Source organism: Magnolia sinica, chromosome 2 (genome assembly GCF_029962835.1).
Source record: "Magnolia sinica isolate HGM2019 chromosome 2, MsV1, whole genome shotgun sequence".
In the NCBI taxonomy this organism is placed as follows: domain Eukaryota; kingdom Viridiplantae; phylum Streptophyta; class Magnoliopsida; order Magnoliales; family Magnoliaceae; genus Magnolia; species Magnolia sinica.
Genome location: NC_080574.1, coordinates 36,655,446 through 36,678,499, shown reverse-complemented (window position 1 = coordinate 36,678,499; position 23,054 = coordinate 36,655,446). Strand labels below are relative to the sequence as shown.

At 38.6% G+C, this 23,054-nt stretch overlaps 1 protein-coding gene across 2 annotated transcripts; it reads left to right on the top strand.

Annotated features, from left to right (window-relative positions):
- Window positions 1-14,766: 14,766 nt before the first annotated feature.
- Window positions 14,767-22,738, top strand: LOC131236958 (NAC domain-containing protein 54-like). 2 transcript variants are annotated; one of them, XM_058234539.1, is made up of 6 exons: window positions 14,767-15,148; window positions 17,075-17,352; window positions 17,777-18,124; window positions 19,313-19,747; window positions 21,600-21,681; window positions 21,796-22,738. In XM_058234539.1, exons 1-6 carry the CDS (start codon window positions 14,836-14,838, stop codon window positions 22,578-22,580), a joined length of 2,241 nt encoding a protein of 746 aa, XP_058090522.1. In that variant the 5' UTR covers window positions 14,767-14,835; the 3' UTR covers window positions 22,581-22,738. The 2 variants fall into 2 exon arrangements, with proteins under 2 accessions (XP_058090522.1, XP_058090521.1); XM_058234538.1 differs by having other exon boundaries at window positions 14,771-15,148; window positions 17,777-18,112; window positions 19,295-19,747.
- The last annotated feature ends 316 nt before the right edge of the window (window positions 22,739-23,054 follow it).

Sequence of the window (23,054 nt, the reverse complement as noted above, 5' to 3'; positions counted from 1 at the left end):
ACAAGAATATGAACATGATATTATGCGAATTCCAAAAGCAAAGTTAATACTTGGTCTAGGTTGATAGTAGTTAGAATTTTGATAACTGAAACGTATAAACTTGAGTTCAATTATCTAATCACTATTTTAGAGTGAGTTATAATTTGATGTACTGAATTCACAATACACCCTAGCTAACTAAGTGAGGAATATGATATGTGAACTAAAATAACAAATTTTGATTCAAACAATGTTGAATGAACTAGTATCATTGACATATGCTTAAAACAAAATAAAAAAATGAAAAAAACATAAAAGATTTTTTTTTTTTTGTAATGACCATAACAATCATGTCAGTAATCCAGAGTAAGGATGCTTAAGTATCCATTACTGTTACCATTACAAGTACGATACCTTAGGTTATGAAGCAAACCCGGTGAGAATCTTCATCTAAGGGTGGTTTATAATAATGATGATACGATGATAAAAGAAGAAAAAACATAATGAAAATGAGATAACTAGAGATTTCATATTCTTGAGATGATTGAAAAGAATTAGAATATGGAACATGCATATTTCTAAAAGTTAGACTAGTGTCACTGAGCACTTAAGTATATTGGATTATAATTATTTTAAAATTTGATTAGATATTTGCACTCAAGGATGTAATGAATTAAGAAATTGAGATTCTAACTAATTTTAGACTTAGGATAAGTGTTGCTTTGTTTTGGAATTTATATGATGAATGGAGTCATAATTGTATAAATTTCTGAGTGTTGAACTATTTTTCATGTTTTTTAATGTTTATGGGTAACATTTCTGGAAATCCTCACGAGACTATAACTCGTCCAGTAGGGGAAACCTAGGGGTTTAAAGGCTTGTTGCATATGCTAAATGCAATCGAGATTACCCGCGAAAGTGGTGTAGTTAAAATTTTTATTTTTGTTTTAATTTTTTTAGAATTAGTTTTTATTCTTATTTTTATTTTTCTTTGCTTATTTTTCTCGGGACCAGCGAAATGCTGGTTGGAGGTGTGTTGAGTGGTAAATATTGCATATTTTCTCCCATTTATATCTTGGTTTTATGAATATGATACTGCTTAATGGTATATTTTATACATGTTTGTGTTACAAGGTGAGTTTAAGAGCTTAGATTGAAAAGAATGTTAAAAGCATGTATTTGATGCTTAAGAATCACCAAGTAAAAGAATGAACATTTGGAGACCAAGATTGAAGATTTTAAGACCCCAAGATTCAAGAAAACTAAGTGAAAAAGGAAGGAAGTGTAGAAATTAGCGTAGAACTTTGCAGGATCTGAGCTTAGATTCAACGAACTAGTTTAGATGAATTGAAGCCAGTCTTTGATGAATCGAAGGAGCTTAGATGACATCGAAGAATTACAGAAAAATCAAGTTTTGTTGCTGGACAAATTCGATGTAGTCTTCGATGACATCGAAACCAGTTCAATGAATCGAAGCCAGTCTTAGATGACATCAAAGGCTGTTCGATGACATCGAAGGGTTTACGAGGAGCCTATGCAGAGTGAGCAGTTTTGAAGTAGTCTTCGATTTTTATTTTTTTTAAAAATCTGTTTGAAGGAGGGAGTTCCCCACCTATAAATAATGCATTCCTAAGCAATTATCCAAAGCATAGAAGAGTATTCTAGGGTTTTTCTAAGTTTTTCTAGTTTCTTTTAGAGAGCTTTCAAGTTTCATAGTTCCTATTTTCTTTACAAGTTTTTGTTTATTTATTTATTCTTTCTTTTCTGTTTGTATTTCTTTCTTTTCATGTTGTTTTTTATTTCTGCAATTTAGTTATGTCGTTCTAATTCCCTCTAGCCCAAGCTAGAAGGGAAGCACATTGGTTTAATTTTTTATAGTTATGATGATTGATTATTTTAATGATGAGAAGAATAGTGTATGCATGTTATCAATTGTTTATGTTTAGTTTTTGATCTTCATATGAGATCCATCTGTTTCCATCATATGAGATCCACATTGATGGATAAGCTTACCCTGGATCAATTAGATTTCCTAGATAGGAGAGGTTCTCAACCTGCTACATTTCTTTGATATTCATTATCTTATGGATATGAATTCTTAAAATCACTGGCGCTTTAGAATATATATCAATGGTGCAAATCCATAATTTTCTAATATTTTATATCATTTATTTAAGATGTTTAAGCTGTTTTATTTTTTGATTAGGCCGACCATAGTGCTCGAATCTTAGTTGTGTTATCCAAGTCATCATGATTTTGGAACATTAACCTATGTGTGGAACTTTAAAGCTTGAGTGTTGTTTTAATTAGTTGAATTACATCCATTCAAAACTCTCAAAATTAAATCATCAGTTTAGTTTTTATTACTTAGTTTGTTTTGCTTTTGATTTTCTCTCATTCTCATAATTCATCTCCCTATGGGATCGATCATGTATTCACGAGATATTACTTACGAACCTCTGCACTTGGAGGTAAGCAATCATCCATCTACTAGCTTTTCTGTAAGTGCTATAGTTTATATCCCTGTCTGTTGTCAAATTTGTGGTGACAAAATCACTGTTATGTTATATATAACTTGCTTAAGTGAAGCTCTCTCAAGGATCAACATTCATGAACAAGTTAAGCTCACAACAAGCAAAGCTTACAAGTACAAGGATCAATCTTGAATGAAAGAACTGCTCACAAGACAAGACTCAAGCTGCAACACTTCAAGAAGAGTTCAAGGCAGTTTGTACACTTTCATGATTGAGCTACATCAAGGTTTAATCTACATCAAGTCTTCAAGGCTCATACTTCAAGGTCTCCTGTTCCTAATGTTTCAATGTCCATACTTCATGATTGAGGTTTGATTGACCATAGGTTGACCTTAGAAGTAGGTCATTTCGGATACATAAACCGAATGTTTATTTTACATGTGATTTGTCTGTTCTTCGACTAGTCCTAGGCCTTCTTCGACTAGTCCTAGACTTGCTTCGACCAGTCTAAGAAATTCCTCGACCAGTCGTGAGTTTGTTACAAATTCCGGATAAAATCTGTTAGCCTTCGACTAGTCCAGGAATCTGTTCGACCAGTCGTAGGAACAGTGTCGACTGCTCTTCGACCAGTCGTACAATCTTCGACTCGAAGCGAAGATTTTCAGGACCTACGACCAGTCGAAGGAAACCTACGACCAGTCGTAGGTGACCTACAACTAGTTGTAGGAAAGCTTCGACCAGTCGTAGAACGGTCAAAACATATCTCGCCGGATTTTTCAAATTAGTGCTTCGACTAGTCGAAGAGCACTCTAGACTAGTCGAAGACCCGATCTTCTCACCTATAAATAGTGCACGAATCTCAGAAGAAATCATCGATTTAATTAAAGTATTCAAGCCAATCTTCGTCGAACTTCTGAGAGATAATTCTGTGCTCCATCTAAGCTAAGTGTGCTTATTTAATATTTTCTTTCCTTAGCTTTATTTAATTGATTTTATTTCTGCTATTCCAATCTGATTTGATAAGAGGAATTATTATTCCCTTTCTTTGGAATCAAAATCAATTAAGGCAAGCCCTATTTGGTTTAATTTAAAATCTATTAGAATTAGAACCATTGTAATCAGTCTTGGACATTGAACTTGGACATTCAATCATCTACTTTGATTTGGTTCTACTGGCTACAACGAAGGAGATATTCAGGTATTTTACATATTGTAAATTCCTTTCTATTATTTTGGTTTCTTTCAAGATTTGCCAGAAAAATCTTGTTATATTGGTTATCTGAGGAAAGCCAGGAAAACTCAGAAGTGGGGTTTTTTTTAATTGTGTAAGCCCACATACAAAGACACAATTGTAAGGGTTTTGAGTGAACCTGGGAAAACCTATTTTTAGTGAACGCTAATATCCCCTGTGTGAGCATATTAGGAGTGGAGTAGCTTTTTGTGTGGCTGTTGTTTAACAGTTGGTGAACACACAGGCGAACCACTATAAACCCTTGTGTTGTGGTTGAATGGTTTATACTTCTAATTTTTAATTATTCTTTTGTGGGATGTATGTATGGTGGTGAATGTTGTAATTATTTAATTCAAGCTTTGTGAGAATGTTGTAATAGCTTAGAATTTATTTTCTGCTATTCCTTTATAAGCTTGATTTTCAATTTCATTTGAAAGTTGTTCCAGCAAGGTTGCCCTGCCATTTTTATGGTGTATGGCTGCCCCTAGAACAATACATTTTTAATTACAAGTCATTTCAATTCAGTTTATATTTATTTTTGTATTCCTCTTCGATTTGAGACTTGATACAAAGACCTTTCTAGAAATAAGGTTGTCCTACCATAAACTCTGTTTTTGGTGTAAGGTTGTCCTTAGAACAACGTTTGTATCAACCTCTCAAGATCTGAATTTTGAGGTCATTTTAATTTACTGCATTGTGATTTACTTTGGCTATCATATTCATTTTAATTCCGCTGTTATAAGTTTTTATTTGGCATTGTCCTATTCACCCCCCCTCTAGGAAATATAGCTTGGCCTTTTCATTTTCTCACTTGATGGAGATCAAAATCAACGGTTGAGGGTTCATTACCATGATGATCCAATGGCTGCAAATCGACATGCATGGTTAATCTAAGATAATTAGGCCTAGTGTAAGGTTTCATAAGAACCACATCATAGGAACTATGTGATTTGGAATTAGGGGTCTAGGTTAATGACATTTTTGTAATTATTGCTGGTCTAAGAATTTTGTGAAATCTAAGTGTTCTACATGGTTGTAGGTACATTTCCAAGTAATTCTTACAAAAGGACTTATATTTGAATCACTATGCATAAAGAGTTATTCACCGTTTAGTCAAGGAAATGTATGTATATCAAACTACATGATCAACGGTCGGATGGCTTGATTTATCTGTCAAATTCATGTTGGAGGATGGATGTAGGGTTAGGTCAGCTAGATTGGTATTGAACATGTGTACATAATAGGTTAAATTCATGGTAACACTTGAGGACTTTCAATACTCAGGTATTGAAAAGTTCGGGGTGTTACAACATCAGTCATCTTAACTTTCTATAGTTTAAATGGTTTTTACCGAAATATTTTTCTACATCGAACTTCGGGTTAGATGCCATTGATACCTTGCTTTTAGATTCGATCTGCTTCCCAATGTTATCTTTGATATCACTTGTCGGGGAACTGTGGAAGCACATAGAGACGAATTAAGCAAAGTACTATCAATCGCACAATCAAGTCCAAACACAAACAATCCGGATTTTACATGGAAAAACCCTTTCAGGAAAAAACTACGGCACAAAACGGTGAGTAATGCACTATGAAACTAGAAATACAAGAGATAAAGTGTTACCAATTCAAACGAGCCTCAAATCCACTTCATAAGCCTAAGCTATGCCCTTGAAACCCTTAGGAACAAATTAAAAAGCCTAAGAAGTCTTCTACTTTTATTCAAATTCTGATCACACCCGATATATATATATATATATATATATATATATATATATATAGGAAAAGGTACTATGCGCTCAACCTCACGATAAGCTGCTGTGAGGTCGAGCTGTGTGGGCCCCACCGTGATGCGTGTCGACCATCAATACTGTGCAATTGATGGGTACCCTCTAAATTATGGGATATACCAAAAATCAGCCGTATACGGAACTCAGGTGGGCCATAACATCTAAAATCATGTGAAGACACCGTTAAAACATATAAAAGCACTTGGTGGGGCCCACCTGAGTTTTGAATGCTGCTGAAACTTGGTCTGAACCCTCATCCAAGTGGGACACACATAATGAATGGGCTGGATTTGCAAACCACATCTTGGTGGGCCCAAAAAATGATTATGAATGTTTTAATGGTGCACGGCCCCTCCCCACTTCGGTATGTGGTGTGGCCCACACAAGTCACGGATTGACTTGATTTTTGAGACCTAGGCCCACGATGGAATGGTGCATCTGACTGATGGGGTAGATGTTTGAAACGCATCATGGTGGGGCCCACACAGCTCAACCTCATGGGATGGACTCGTGAGGTAGAGCGCATAGTACCTTTTCCCTATATATATATATATATATATATATATATATATATATATATATAGTATCATACAGTATCACAATCGAAATAGGAAACAAATCCCATACTTGCGCAATTCTGCGCATGCGCTCAATGGCACATTCGATGAGACTTCGATGGCATTGAAAAATACCTTCAATGACATCGAGTAAAATACCAAAATGTTCTAGCAACAAAACATTAAATTTTCAAAATTTTTCGATGGCATTGAGTGGTCTGTCGATGGTATCAATAGACCCTGTTATTTACATATCTAAGACATCGACAACACTTTAGTGGTATGACCAACCATATTTTATGCATGTCATCCAACCCGTGCGTTACCTGACATTAACATAACAATGTGATTCTACAAACACAGGCTTATATAATCATTAGGTGAGCTACACCGTATGAAACTATAATGAAACTATAGGTTACTTTGCAATAACTTCCAATTCATGCGGTAGTAGGCCATCCCCGTGATCGTCAGATTGGCCTGAGTCTAAGGACATCTAACTTTTATGGTGGAGTAACTTTGATGGATGGGTTAGATGCTATATAAAAGGATTGTGAGCCCCACATGCAGTACTCGGAGAACAGGCTTATTCTACAAGGATTTGTAGTGGCAGATCCAACATCCATACTTGTAATCACACTTTAAAAAAAAGCTTTAATTCTCATGATTACTTAAGTTTACTAAGACCTTCCTTTTTTTAGTTAGGCCTTACCTCGAGATAGCTTTACTTTTATAAAAAACGAAATAATTACCCTTTTAATCTCTTTGCACACAGCTTTTATTTCCTGACATTACCATCTTGCTTTGAATTGATGGGTCATGCTTTCTCAGACACGTCATGTGCCACGGAATCATATTGTGTGGTCCCAGCTGACACTGTTTCTTGTTTGCACTTTACTGCTACAAAAGATGACAGGATCTCCAACTAGTTGGACCATAAAGTTAATTTCTATAATGTACGTTATTACCAATGTATCATGTGCTAACGACATCCAACCCGTCCAAATTTTTGGGTCCACCATGAAAATCAGCTAGTGTAAAAACCTGGCTAATCCATTCTCCAGGTGGGCCACCCTTGTAATTTGGATAAGATTACTAATCGTACTATTTTTCTTAGTGTAGCCCACATGATGAGTGGGCTGGCTTGTTTTTACATTAGGTGTTCTTCATGGTGGAAAAAAAATCTGTTGGACCTGTTGTCATTGATAGGATATATTGATGGAGATTGGGTTGATTCTCCAAGCACAGGCATACGAAGAAGGGACGCCGTCCCACCGCTACTCTCTAGCCACGGACTGGCAGTTATGTGGGCGAGCCCCGCATGATGTGTCTGTTTATCCACGCCATCCATCCCTTCTCTCATATCATTTTAAGGTATATGATCTCGTGGATTATCGTGTATCTTTAAAAAGCTAAAAAGAAAACTAAGGTATTTTGATCTTCAGTTGTCAGAGATATCATGGCATGGCCTCTAAGTGCATATAAGCTAACATGGTTTAAAAACCCTATTTGTGATTTTAGCATTAGATTTTTAGAATTACCCAGAAACTTTTATCAATTGGTTTAATAATAAGCTGATATTGCCTAATTATTATTATTATTATTATTTTTCATAAAAGAATAAAGGATATTGAAATTGATTATTGAACGAGGTTTGATCCAGCATCAATGATCATCATGGGTTTGCTCCCTATAGGTGTGGGTTCGATTCTCTTCCTTAACATTACCCGATGTACATAGTTGTGAATGTTTGTATGTATGGCAGGAAATAATCTTGCCTCAAAAGAAACAGGGACACTTGTATCTTTGAAAAATTTTTGAAATTGATTATTATTTTATGTAAGAGAAAATACAATTGGGATTGATTTTTTTTTTTTTTTTTCATCAAAGCAGTTGAAGTACTTAGTTTAATCTCTAAGTGGACAAGTTAAGGTAATTAACTTGAATCCAAGTCACCTTGACAAGCCCCTAATGCGAGTCGTATAGCTAGACTTGAGACCGGGTCAACAAGTCTTTCAACCACGGTCCATGCATATATGTGCACATGTTTATACCTTCACAAAGCAAAGGATATTAAATATGTGATCTGGTATCATAATCCTAATTAAGAAAGCATGCAAATCAAGTGGCAATCATGTGTCAAAAGCGAAATTGGTATTGTTATAAAAATGGAGCCTATCATCAGAGTAGAGAAGTTGAGGGTTTGATTTATGCCCTCTAACTCGTCTGTTAGTCAAACTAGTTGGAACTTTTTTAATTTTTTTAACTAAGTGGAACTTAAAATATTAAAAAAGCCAAAGATAATGTAAAATACTTTAAAAATAACCACTTAAAGGGAACATTTGGAAGATGGGATGAAGAGAGGAAACATACTTTTATCGAAAAATAAAAAAACAAATTAACTGTCTGTTTAAAAAATACTATAAACCTCAAGTAAGCTAAAAGCCTGTTTGGATAGAATCTAAGCTAGGAATGCAACCCATTTACATTCACAGGATGTTATGTTCTTTGTTGCAATAACAATAATGTTTTTTGTTACGATTCCAATGGTTTAAGTAGCCTAACTTGACACGTTCTCTTAGTTATGGGCTTTTGATATATTAGCTAGGTTCTTAACAATTGGTATCAGAATTAACATTATATCTTGTGGTTGAGTCATGGAAGGGGTGACTCATGGAAAAGACGATTTGGATCAAAGTAGGATCTACCATGGTGTGGGAAGGGCTACTTAGACAATCAACATGTAACCACCAAGTAGAAAGAGCTACTGGGATAGTTAGAGTGCAACGACCATGCACTCAAAAGGGCTACTTGAAAAGAGGCTAAAGTGAGTGCGACCACAGAATAGGCCGCCTTAGACATTGGTTGCAGATAATAGTGGAATGTTCTGATCCCAATAATTTAAAGAGCCTAGCTTGTCGTGTTCCATCCATTTGAGGCTTTTGGCGTATTGGTTAGGTTCACATTGCACATCATTCTAGTGGGAGTCAAGAATTTAATGCGTCTCACCTATTAGGTTTGAAAGTCGGGTAGGTTGGGTTGGGTTGGTACTTAACCCTTGCCTAACCTAAGGTTCCTATACCTTCTAGATATGAGGAAGCTCTATGAGGAGTGAGCTGGTGTAATATTTGGAGTAGTTATTCCTTCAGGAAGACCGCGATCTACCTCAACACATGCCTCCCTCCATCAAATTTTCAATTAATAATTGAAAAAAAAACATGAGAATGAACGGTGATCACCACTTCAGTAGGTTTTACGGAAAACAAACCCTTGTCTAACAACAACCTTTCACATACAGTGTCGTTTGTTTGGATACTTGCATGTAAACAACCTTTTTTTTTATCTTAAATTGTTTTGCTAATGTGTTACTTTGGTAGAGCATCCGGTCGGGTCCTTACTCTTACTCGGGTGGTAGACTCTCAGGGGTTTCAACACCGGGTCAAGGGCGTACTCACAGGTGGTGAAATTCCACTACGGCGTGCGTGTGTGGGGTGTGTGCGTGTGTGTAAAAAAAAAAAAAAAGAAAAAAAGAAAAAAAAAAGAGCATCCGGTTTTTGAAAATGGTAGGTACCCGTCCTGATGAACGGAACAACCAGGTTTTCATCATACGAGATCTTTATGACGAGTCCCACCATTTGCACGGATCTGATTCTATATACAAGCAACCCATTGGAGGGAAATAAACAGTTGCATGCCAACATTTCTCCCATACAAATGCACCCACTTAAACTTCCACTCTGCACCCATAATTTCAAACATAAAATAGATTATCTGGTATTTACAATACAAAGAAATAGGCGTATCAAAACGAACCCACATGCATATAGTCCTTTATCCACAATGATTTGGGCTAATCTCTCTTTTTCCTCTGGACTTTGGATGATTCAGATCTGCAGCGGTTTTAGACATGTACATACCATGCTTAGATACAAAATCATATAGTATTAGGAGGTGGTGGTCCTTTCGGTCTACGGATTCTTTGATTGATTAATACAAAAGAAGAAACATATACAATGCTTGGGCTTTGAGTTAGTACAAGTGGGTTCCACGTTTCATTGATCCAAAACATTCATATGATGGGCCCACTTTCCTGATGTAAAAATCGGAACCCTTCAATATGGTTGGCCCAACAAGTAGATTGTTTGTAAGGAAATGCAGCTATTGTTCACATTCATCCGAATAAAGGGCCTTGTTTGGGGGATTGGCCATCCAGGGTGTGGTCCATCACATCAACGGTTTGGACTATGGGAATACTGCCCTCACTTGTCTGATGCCACCCAAGTGCTTTTCTTGTATTAAATAATTATAACAAATATTATTTTAGAGAAAGAACTTCGGATGCTGCTTTTGGAAGGCAATGAGAATTTCATGGGAACACTCAAGCATCTATCCCAACAACCACGACCACATTTCGTACCCGGCCATTGATTAAATGGTGGCCACTCATCCGCTGTCGCATCTGTGGAGACCAATGTAGACCATCCAATTCGGATTGGATGATCTTGGTGGACACTAATGGATGGCTAAACATAAGCTGATCAGCAGTGGTCGAAGTTGGATGGTCAAGATCGTCTTACCAGTGCACTTCTTTGGCTGTGCATCATTCATGATGGACCGAGCGTTTTGACGGTCTGGATTGTGATGCATGCATGCCACGTATAGAAAATGGTGGTAAACGCAGCCCACGGTCTAGCTCGAACAGAAGTAGCCTAGAGATTCACGTAACAGTAATCTAAAGGCCAAGGACCAGCCACGTCAGCAATTTATTATTATTATTATTAATTTTATTAGTTTTCAATGAAGAATAAACTCGTAAAAGGGAAAAGCACCCAAGATTGTTTGATGAAGAGGAAAAGGGTGGGGGCACTTCAAAAAGGATCTGGGTCCAGAGCAAGTGATCCTGTTCTGCCACGTGGTAGATTGTTAGAACGTGACACAGGTGGGTCCCTTAGGAAATGTGGTGGACCGTAGCTGTACTATTCCGCATGCAAAATGGATCAATTGGATTCGAGTCTCGCTGGGCCCACACGCGTGTACAGCTCTGTCCATCAACAGGCCTTGCACATACAAATATGGCACACGTACGCAGGATCCGAGCCATCCATCGGGTGGCCTACACTCTTTAGATTTATTATGAGAAAATTTTGGCAGGTTTACCTATCAGGTAGACCACAATGTGCAAAAATAAATGGACGGTTAGAAATAAAAACTTGTTTTTATCCCTCCATTTGTTTCATACACTGTTGCCCAGTCTGATAAGTGAATAGAACAGATTTTTTTTTTCCTACAGAATATCTGGACTGTGTCCCACCTGTTGAACTGCTTAGATCTTCCACATGTTTGCCATTTCGGCACATGCCCTGGCGTGTAGAAGGGCATATACACGCTTATAAATTACATTGTAAAATGTGGAATGAACAGTGGCAGCGGGTCCACGTCAGATCAAGGTTCAGACAGCCAGTCGGAATAGTGGACCCCCTTTAACGAATCCAGACCGTCTGGTGGGTTCTCCCTCCGTTGAATTGCTCTTATTGCACATTTAATTAAAAAAAAAAAAAAAAAAAAAAAAAAAACTTCTAAGCCAATAATCCCAACCATTTGATTGAGTGCCTGTATTCGGATAACTGGTGGACCCGCTTTCCCGCGTACGGTCTTTAAGCAGAAGTGCAAATGGAAACGGATTGGCTACTCCTCCTGCCACTAGCACGGTGGCTGGTGGTCGGTGCTTTGTGGGCCCCACTATGATGTATGTGTTTCATCCATGCTGTTCATCCATTTTTATTTATCATCATTTTATGAATTGGTACCAAAAATGAAAGGGATATAAATCTCAGTTGGACCATACCAAAGGAAAACAATAGTGATTGGATAACCACCGTTAAAATCCTCCTAAGGCTGACTGTACTGTTTATTAGACATCCAATCTGTTTATCAGGTCAAAAAATATCAGTTTGATCCAAAAATTTTACCATCCCCAAAAAGTTTTTTAATGATCCACGTTCATTCAACACTATTTCCTGTAATGTGGTCCACTTGATATTGAGATATATCTCATATTTTCTCTCATTCCCTAAAATGATATATAAAAATAGATGGACGGCATGGATGAAACACATACATTATGGTGGGCCCACAGAACACCGACCATCAGCCATGGGCTGGTGGAGGGGGAGTAGCCAATGGGCTGAGCTGGCCCAGGCCCATCTTTTCAGTGACTAGGGCCCGTTCATATGAACCCCTACCCATGTGTGCAGTGGGACCACCCTATGATATCGGCCGCTAGGTTAGCTTTTTTTATGGGCCCCATTTGAAATTTCGGGCCATTCATTTCTCTAGAGCAATTATAGGATCCACTACCGGAAGCTTTGTAAAGTACACACCGTTCTTAATTATGAGAAGTGGGGCCCATGGTTTGGTAACGAGACCATTGGTCTGTTGAATCCAATCGTGGATGGAATATGCCCAAAATATTTCATCGATGAGAGATGTAAAATCTTCTAGTTTGGGACCCACATATAGACGGTTGATAAGAACAGCTGTTACTTTCAAAGAAAAATGCCACAAGATTGGGCTGATAGATAGAAGGATGCAACATACCAATGGTCCAGATTGCTGAATCATGTGGTCCACTTGTCATAATCAACAGTCCCCAGTTCAGACACGATTGCCTACTGACGCTGCCAGTAGCAAGCGGCTACTGGACAGTGTTCTGTGGGCCCACCATGATGTATTTGTTTATCTACGCCGTCCATCTATTTTTTCAGATTATTTTAGGCATGAACCCAAAAATGAGATAGATCAAAATCTCAAGTGGACCACACCACAAGATAACAATGTTGATTGAACGTCCACTGTTAAGAACTTCTCAGGGCCTACTGTAATGTTTATTTCCCATATAACCTGTTGAGTAGGTCACAAAGACCTGGATGAAAGGTAAAACACAAATACAAGCTTCATCCAAAATTTTTGTGGCCCCAAGAATTTTTTAACGGTGGACGTTCAATCATCACTCTTTCCTGTGGTGTGGTCCACATGAGACTCAGATACCTCTTATTTTTCGTTTCATGAACTAAAATGATCTGAAAAAATGAATGGACGGTGGAGATAAAACACATACATCATAGTGGGGCCTACATAGCAGCGTCGAGTACTGGCTACTTACAGCATCAGTAGCCAATGCGCCTCTTGGTAAATGTGGTAGGAAGAGGAGGAGCCCATTGCCTTACTCCTTAAATCACGTGCAAAAGTAGTTGTTTGCTGATTCCACACGCGTGTGAGAGCTCTTCACATCCACGCGCAGCAGCATCTGTCGAAACGAGACACGTACGAGAGATTTGAGTTTTCCATCAGGTAAGCTACATTATTTAGATCTTCTGGCCTAAATCTCAGGTCATTTCACACCTCAGGTGGACCACAACATACCAAAACAAATGAATGGCAGGAAAACAAAAGGATGTCTCAATGTCAATTTACTTAGTATATTGCACCCCATATTTTGTCTGTTTTTAGGCAGAGAGGATCTAAGGATGATTTCCAAACTTATGGAAAGCTCAGATCACACACATGTTTCAAATTTGCACATGTGACCGTGGTTGGATGTGTACTGCTCAACGCGTGTGGGATTAGCGAACCTCGTAAAAGAAGCTTGGAAGTCTAACTCTACTTTCTCAGAGGGACAAAACTAATACTGGGAGGGGAGGGTCGTGTGTGAAAGGAGCACTAGGTTAGAAAGCCGCCAAAACCGTCTAACATATATTCGCTAGATGGAATCGTGCCAGGACGGTGGCCAATGGAAAGTGTCCACGTGGTTGGAAGGAAGGAGAAGGCAAGGATCATTGAGGTAGGAAGGACGGAAAGGGGTTTGATTGATGTGAACGATATCGGGAATCAGATAACCCAACGAAAGAAAGAAGAAAAAATAAAATAAAAAAAGAGAAAGCCTATAGAAAGATAAATAAAGGCGAGGAGAGTTAGCGATGTACCATCTTTCTCAGCTCCTCTTCAAATCATCGAATAAAACCCCAATCCAAGCCTCTCTCGCTTTCTCTCTTTCTCTCTCTCCTCATCCCTTCATCTTCTCCTCACAAGGTCTCTCTCTCTCTCTCTCTCTCTCTCTCTCTCTCTGATTCTTTCTATTTGGGTGCATCTCTGTCAATTTCTATCTTTGGATGTTCTCTAGTGGGTCCCTCTCTTTCTCTCAAAATTTCTATTCTTTGATGTTTTCTAGTTAGCCTCTTTCTCTCTTCTTCTCTCTCACTCTCATGGTGTTTTCTACTCTCTCTCTTTCTCTCTCTCCTATCTATTATCTATACATCTATCAATACATCTGCCTACCTAGCTATATATCTACTTATGTAATCTTTATATATCACCTGTGCCACATAGCATCGTTTCATATGTGTAAGACACCAAGCCGTGCAAAAGGTGGGCCACACCATGATGCAAATTTAGTCCAGTCAACTCGTCAAGTAAGCCACACAAAACATTTGATCAGACCATCAGCAATCTGATCTAAACCGTTGGTGGTTTCATACAGGGTTGCCCTTCTGGATGAGTGGACTGGCCTGATTTTTGCTCCAAGCAATCTTCATGTAGGGGCCCATGTCTTCCTGGCTTGCCTGGCCTACACGGTTCGGCACGTATGAAGTGTTGGCATGTTGGACAGGTCGTATTTTTAGCTAAAACTACAACCAGTTGTAGGTGTTCATTACTCTCTTTCCTTGCATGCATGTCTATATATGCACCATGGATCTCTTTTTCTTTGATTTTTATTTTTCGTTTTTGTTTCTCTAAGTGGAATTCTCATGGTGGATTTTTCAGGCTTTTGTACATTAAGTTGTAGAGAGAGCACAGTAGTGATCTTCGAGGCCCGTCTTCTCCATTATTTTTTAGTATACAAGGGCTCTCTCAAATTTCGTTTTTGGTCTGAGTTTGAAGAATTGAAAGAAGGTCTAAAGGAAATGGCACCAGTGACATTGCCTCCCGGCTTCCGCTTCCATCCAACCGATGAAGAACTTGTGATCTACTACCTCAAGAGAAAGATCAACGGCCGAAAGATTGAGTTGGAGATCATCCCCGAAGTCGATCTCTACAAATGCGAGCCTTGGGATTTACCAGGTATCATTATCATCATCATCATGGTCATTGTTATTGCACCATCGCCCGTTGTATTATCTTTATAATTAGAACTAATTATAAGAGAATTTGTAGTAGCAAAGGACATGATATTTAGGTCACACATGTTTGTAATGGACCCAAATAAAACAACACTCCAATAGTCAAAAGATCATCATCATTGTCGCACAAGCAATTTGGTTTGTAAATTTGGGGTTAATACCTATTGATATAGTACTAATTAAGATGAATAGAAACTGTATAGCCTTGACTAATCTCCTCCTTCAATGAAGAAAGGAAAATGATCAAATGCAAACGTTTTCATCACAATTGCGGTGCAAACTACCTCTATGGGCCCCACCATAATGTGTTGATGACATGCACTTTAAGGATCATGCAGGCACTCCCATGTTTGGCCTGGGTGAAAAAAATATGCCAATCCATGATTCAGGTGGGCCACCCACATAGGGAAAACTTCAGAAGGCATGCCCTTCCCCTTCTAATTGTTCCTGTTTGTGTACACATGACTCATGGGTTGGCCTGATTTTTGGGTTCATGGCCAAATGAGGGAGGGTGTGCATGATGGTTAGCATGGATATCATGAACTCATCATGCTGGTGAACTCCTCTGTATTGTAATCATAGTGAAAATGTTTTCACTAGATCATGATCTATGAAGAATAGCAAAAGAAACATCTTGGATTCAAGGAAAATGAGAAAAAAAAAAAAAAACAAACAAACATGTGAAAGGCAACCTTGTTATATTAAAAAAAGTGATAGAATAACCCTAATTTCGCTGGTATTTCTATGAACGTTATATTTTAACCTAAATTTGGTTTCATAGTTTTCAGAAAATTTCCCAACAATTTTTCATTTGAACTTCTTGCCTCTTGTTGTTCTTGAACTTGTTGTTGCTCTTTTTGAAAATCTACTTAATGAATTTTCTTGGTTTCAAAAGAAAGCTACGATTTTTTAAAATGATCAAGATATTACCCCATGCAGCAACGCATGAACATGGTTTTATTTTTTGCGATCTTATTCAAATAGTATTATAAATGGAGTTCAACAGGGTTAAAAAAGAATAAAAAACAAAAGAAAGAACACGAAATGGCAGGAGAGACCAGAGTCAAAAGAGAAGTTGCATGGTCTCCAAGATATGTAAGAGCGCCACAAAACATGGTACTTTGCTGGTACCGAATAACATATAGGGCTTGATGGATTATTTTAAATAACAGCCTTTAACAAACCCAAGAAAGTCATCTATCATTTTCAAACATTTACTATGAGTTTCTTTCGTTTTTCCATCATCATCATCGCCACCGTTAATTGTTACCATTGTTGTCCTTGGGTCACGATCACAACCATTGATTTCATGATCATCATTCCACCACGTCCATGATATGGAGATCATTTTGATGAATATGGTCATCATTTTTATTTTTTTTGTCATTTGGTCATGATCACAACAATTTTTTTCATGATCATCATTGCACCAGGTCCATAACCATGGTGATCATCTTAATGAATATGGTGAACTGGGTTTTGTCACAGATAAATCGTTCTTACCATGTCCCGAATATCATACCTAGGGCTTGATGGATTGTTTTAAAAAAGAGCCTTGAACAAACCCAAGAATGTTATCTATCATTTTTAAACATTCCAATCTACTTTGAGTTTCTTTTGTTTTTCCATCATTATCATCACCACCGTTTATCGTTATCATTGTTGTCGTTGTGTCATGATCACAACCATCAATTTCATGATCATCATTCCACCAAGTCCATGACATGGTGATCATTTTGATGAATATGGTCATCATTTTTTGTCATTTGGTCATGATCACAACCATTTATTTCATGATCATCATTGCACCATGTCCATGACCATGGTAATCTTCTTAACGAATATGGTGAACTGGGTTTTATCACAGAGAAATCTTTCTTACCAAGCAAAGATCTTGAGTGGTATTTCTTCAGCCCTAGAGATCGAAAATACCCAAACGGCTCTAGGACTAACCGTGCAACTCGATCTGGCTACTGGAAGGCAACCGGAAAGGACCGGAATGTGAGGTCACAGACGCGTGCAGTGGGCATGAAGAAGACCTTGGTTTACTATAGAGGAAGGGCCCCTCATGGGACTCGAACCGACTGGGTCATGCATGAGTACCGACTAGACGAAAATGAATGTGAAACTAACTCAGGCTTGCAGGTGCAACTCTCTCCTTCTCTTTTCTCCCTTTGATTTTAGTTACTTGTAAGTTCTAATGAATGGATTCTTTGTTCTAATAATCCTTGTTCTTCTCTAATGAGAAATGTTCATATATGGACATTGTATGTCTTTATCGACATGTGTCACTAATCTAATACATCCTATCTGTGAAAATGGTGGGCCAAACCATAATGTTCACCTGAAGTGAAAATCATGCTGCTCTACCCACTGGGGAGATCACACTGTCAAAGTCAATGGATGGTCTGAGTTAATATACGTGTATGGTCCACCTAATGAGTAGGATGGGCTTGATTTTTTTACAGCAGGTAAATGGTCTGAACTATCTTTTGCATGGCTGGGATGTCATAATCTTCATTATCATTGAGAAAAAACCCATGTTTAATCAAAGACAGGTTATTTGTAGGATGCTTATGCACTATGTCGTGTGTTTAAGAAGAGCTTGACCGGCCTTAAGATTTCGAACACGTTCAATGCTACATCTGATCACCCTTCTCATTGGGTGCCATATGACCATTCATCCACCGTTGATCTCTCTTATGATGGAAGAGGAGAAGATATGGACAGCAGTGGCTATCCTTTCCAATTAGATACGCGCCCATCAGACATATTTCAAGGAGCACCGTTTGATGTCAATGCTCAAAGTGATGGGCAATGGATGCAATTTCTAGCTGAAGAGATGCAGGGCCCCACAGAATCACCATTTCAGGACCATGGAAGCCATGGATTTCTACCATCTAAGGTAACATTTCATGTCATCACTTGATAATGTATGCTGTGATCTAATGGACTCTTTTATCATTGGATTCAAAGCTTAACTTTCTCTAATTACTGATTTATAAGTTTAGGATTGAAGTCTTCAGTTTAGAGAATGTTAAGCGAAATTTCAAGATATTAAAGGAGATCATATGGAGTAGTAATTCCATACAACCCATGTCAGGCATGCTTCACTGCTGACGTGTCATGTCCACGGAAAATCAGCGCCGTGAAAAAGGTGGGGCCCACTATGAAGATCAACTACCACGAAAATCAGGAAAATCCATTCATCTGGTAGATTACACCATCGGATCAATGCATAGATGGTCCTCTATCATGTTGGTCGACCTGATGAATGGAATGGCCTGATTTTTTCTCCAGGTGATCTTCATCATGTAACTAACCTTTTGCACGGCCCTGATGTATCCTACACGTTTGAATGAAAGTCGGAACAGGGTCATATCGGTTTTATGAGATGTTAGAAGAATTGCACCATGTCCTCCAAGGGGATTTTCGTAAATATAGCAAGGTCATTACGTTCTTTTCGTTCAAAGCCATAATAAACATGTTGGCTACTTCAAAAAACCATCCAGACCATGAATTCTGCACATTTTCCATTTCACCATAGTTTGAAGGGCTAGGATTTTCACACCGAGATTCTTGGGGTATGGTCCATCCATGGTAAGGCCCATCAGATCAATGGTCTGGATTAAGAATCATAGGCTCAACTTGTACAGACCGACCGATGGCCCGAGAATACTATACATACCATTCCAACAAAACTGCATACCCTAACCCCACTGGACACGTAACAAAACAGCTCTACAATTTGAATTTTCCAAAGAAGAAAAAGACCAAGTTACCCTTTAAGTATTTAAGGGTAGAGTTATTTGATACTCTGCCAGAGTATAATGCTCAATACTCAGCACTGAGAAATTCTCACGTGGCATGCATAAAATCAAATAAAACCTACTCATACGGGTACCCATGACCTGGACAGTCTAATTTGACTGACTTGTATGCCATTTATGCAATTTCTACGTAATTTAAAAGTTCCCGCGTGTCATCCATCACACTCTGCCAGAGTATCAAAGTTTTCCTCATTTTTAAAGTGACCAAAATACCCCTAAACATTCTCAAAATGTCATCATTTAAATTTTGGTTGCAGGTGAACGTAGGACTAGAGTGCGCCAGGTTGCAGCAACGACTCTCGCCGGCATTGGAATCGATGGAGGATTTCTCTCAATTCAATATTGCAGATTCGAAATTTCTACATTCCGGACACACCAACATGAATGAAACCGACACTTTATCGGAATTTCTATCGGTTGCTTGTGCCTCTCAAGAGCTTATGAACCAACCCAATTATCAGGACATGTGGACCGGAAGTTATCCTTGTTTGGACGAATTTGCCCCTCTAGGAATCGGTGGAAGGACTGAAGAAACTCAGCATTGTCAGATTGGTGACATGGGTTCGTCGAGATTCATAGAGAAATTATGTGGAGTTGAAGAAGAGCAGGGGAGGTTCGTCGATATCAGCGATTTGGAAGAGGAGTTTAAGGAGGAAAAGATGGTGGAGAACCTGAGAGGGGCAAAAATGTCAGATAAAAATCTGGAGACGGTGAGTTCAAAAAGCTCTTTCTTTCTTTTATACATAGACATCGTTTAGTTTTTACACAGTATAATTCAAAAACTTGCTTGGTCGACTCGCAACTCGGCCGAGTCAACTCAACTCGGTGGGATTTCTAGCCGAGTTGCTTGGAAACTAGACCCTGGGTCTGACTCGATTCCGCCGAGTCACGGTAATGGTAAATCGGGAATAGAAGTTTTTCTGAAATTGTACCGAAATGCCCCTGCATTGTATTTCTGAAAGCATGCCAATTTCACGTAGCTCATTTCAAACCTTATTCCACAAGAGTTCCAACGGAACATTTGCTATACACGTCACAGGATCTGGACTGTTCTTCCAGTGGCCCACACCATGGATGGATGGTGGCCCAAAAATTCAAGCTAGTCGGACAATCTTATCTGCTTGATTTGAGGACAATAATAGCACCGTGTATTTATTTATTTATTTATTTTTTAAATTCTTTTTTAATCTAATGGTTAAGATTTTCTGATGGGCTTATTTCTTGGGCCATTCCCAATTATGGAGTGGTTAAGATTGTCCGATTGGCTTATTTTTTCGGCCATCATACTTATATGATGAGGGCTTCCTGATGAATGGTGCTGATCTTGTATTTGGCTGTCATGGCGTGCAATTATGATTGCTATCGCGATTTCTATCGAGAACTGATTGCCTATTACAAGGAATCACATTTTGTGGTACCATATAACATCTTTTCCACCAACTAGCCATTTGTGTAAGTCATCAGTACCGTGAAATCGGTAGGTCCCGCATTCAAGATCACTTGGAAAAAAAATCAGGCCGTTCCAGTTATCAGTTGAACCACACCATTGGAATCAATAGAGATTGGACAGTCTGTCTCAACATAGAGGTTAGGATCACCTAGTATGACGCAACCCTCATCGGGGGGCTAAGATTTCCATCGAGCTGCTTTGAGATTTTGGTCAGTTCAAGCCCACCGAATTTTTTATCACGGTGTGGCACTGGACCCCAGACACCTTGTGATTGAATTTTACCTTCAATGAGGCCCGCATCAGGCCAGTGGGCCCCGTGGTCCCAAAATTGCCTGACAAAGCCTTTCCAAGGAATTTCCTGGGATGGGAAGCTATGTGGGGCCTACAGTTAGGTTTGAAATCCACCCCGTCCATCCGATTTTCCAGATCATTTTAGGAGACGGGTCCAAAAATGAGGCAGATCCAACACTCAAGTGGGCCACACGACAGAAAACGGTGAGGATTGAACGTCCACTGTTGAAACATTCGTGGGGCCACAGAAGTTTTGGATCAGGCTACAGTAGGAATGACCTTATGAAGGGTATGGATGGGATCTAAACATCACGGTGGACCCAGGGGGGTTTGAATGGAAGGCATTTCCCAACCCACTATTTCTTGTCATGCGGCCCACTTGAGTTTCGGATCTGCCACATTTTTTTGGCCTGTGCATAACATGATCTGAAAAAACAGATGGACAGGGTCGATTTCTCACAAACATCACGGTGGGCCCCACCAAGCTTCCCATCGCAGAAAGTGCAATCCACGTCCCTAAAATTCCAACGGAGGATGTAAGTGGTCTCTCTCTCTCTCTCTCTCTCTCTCTCTCTCTCTCTTCACAATGGAATGCCCAGAACTGCTTTCTCAAGTGAGCATAATGATCCCAAAACCACTCTGATTGATTGATACACCCTCTTTTCTACTTTTGGCAATAGAATATTATAGACTTGCACCGTTGCATTGCCAAAAATAATAAAATGAGGGTGATTCATTCAAAAAGGTGTTTGTGAGTTGGCTTCTATTCTGATTTTATATAGAAAGAGGGAACACTCCTTTGACTGGTGGGACTATTACAGACTACATCTGAAGAACTGAAGACACTGCCTATTGAAAGCATCTCAGATTTTCAAAGAATAGAGGAATCAAACACCATCAAAGGTATCTATATATATCATTCAACCAATCTCTCCTCCTCCTTTTCCTTTCTCTCTTTCCTGTTTGCTTTGACTATCCCTTTATATCATACCATTGACTCAAGAGTCATAATCACAGGACTCAAATATGATGATTTCAAGAACTTCATTGACATTGAAGACAAACCCAATTGCTTAAAATATGAATCAGATGAATTCCCACTTGAATTCATCAATGAAAACCCAAATGGTATCTTCCAGGAACACAGTGACCTGGACAGTTTCGCAGCCATGTCGGCTTTTGATACTTACTCGAATGTTGAATTCAACCATGGATTGTTTGTGTCGAGCCTCAATGTAGCCGAGACATTCTTTCATCCTGTTGAGCCGTCGAAGACAGTTAGGATCCATTTGAACCCATCTGTGACACATAACATTGGAGGGTTGCCAAAATCGGAAGAAGAGAGAAAAGGTCGAGATGGCAGTTTCTTTTTTAGCAAATTCAAGGCATTTTCTAAAAATAAATTCATGGGGATCAAGAACTCTATAGGACCATGGAAGGAATCATGTGTGGTGAATGTGACATTCCGCACCATCGTTAGTGTAATTGTGCTTCTACTCACATCTTGCATTTATCTTGGGGGGATTTCAGTGCATGATTGTTCAAGGGCAGATCTTTCTTCAAGTGATGTAAGTGAAGAATCAATGGATGAGAGAAGGGAGGGTAATTGCCTTGATGAGGAAAAGATAGTGAAGAAATTGGAGAGGACTGAATGGAGTGATAAGAAGAGCAGTGCTTGTTTCACCAGGTTTAGTGGGAGAAGCATTTCTAATATACATTTGAATAGGAAATGGCCTTTCTTCACTGTTGTCTTAGCTGTCTATGCCTTTGGGATTCACCATTATCTATTGCTCCTTACATGATCAAAGATCAATTTCATTATTATTATTATTATTATTTTGTATTTTTTTTTTTTCAGATTTATTCTATTGTAGTATATGGGAAAGAATTGATTAAGTTGTATGTTCTTAAACTTGTAATAGTTGTATTGATTAAACAAGGATTTGGCCTACCTTTGGGTGGTTGTGAAAATGTCAGTAGCATTGTTGTAAGGAAGTGGGGTGGTCATTTCATGCTTAACTGATTAGGGTTTCAGGGATTTATATGTTTATAGAAGGAATTTGAAAATTGGTTTGTCACAATCTATGCTTTTCACACATTAAGGCAGTATCATATGTGTGATCTGAGTATGCACATAAAATCATCAGACACAAACTTGATTTGTATTTACAAACCTGTACATGTACATGATACATTGCATACACACATGTGCTTAATTTGGCTAATCTTTTCCTTGGTTAGAACATGACCAGCTAGCAATCGGATGGTTAAGAAGA

Bases quoted from the DNA above. Each gene is read 5' to 3' on its own strand.
- LOC131236958 (XM_058234538.1), top strand. From the start codon at position 14,836: ATGGTGGATTTTTCAGGCTTTTGTACATTAAGTTGTAGAGAGAGCACA. The intron at 17,353-17,776 runs GTGCAACTCTCT...GGTTATTTGTAG, and splicing joins AAACTAACTCAGGCTTGCAG to GATGCTTATGCACTATGTCG. The intron at 21,682-21,795 runs GTATCTATATAT...TCATAATCACAG, and splicing joins GGAATCAAACACCATCAAAG to GACTCAAATATGATGATTTC.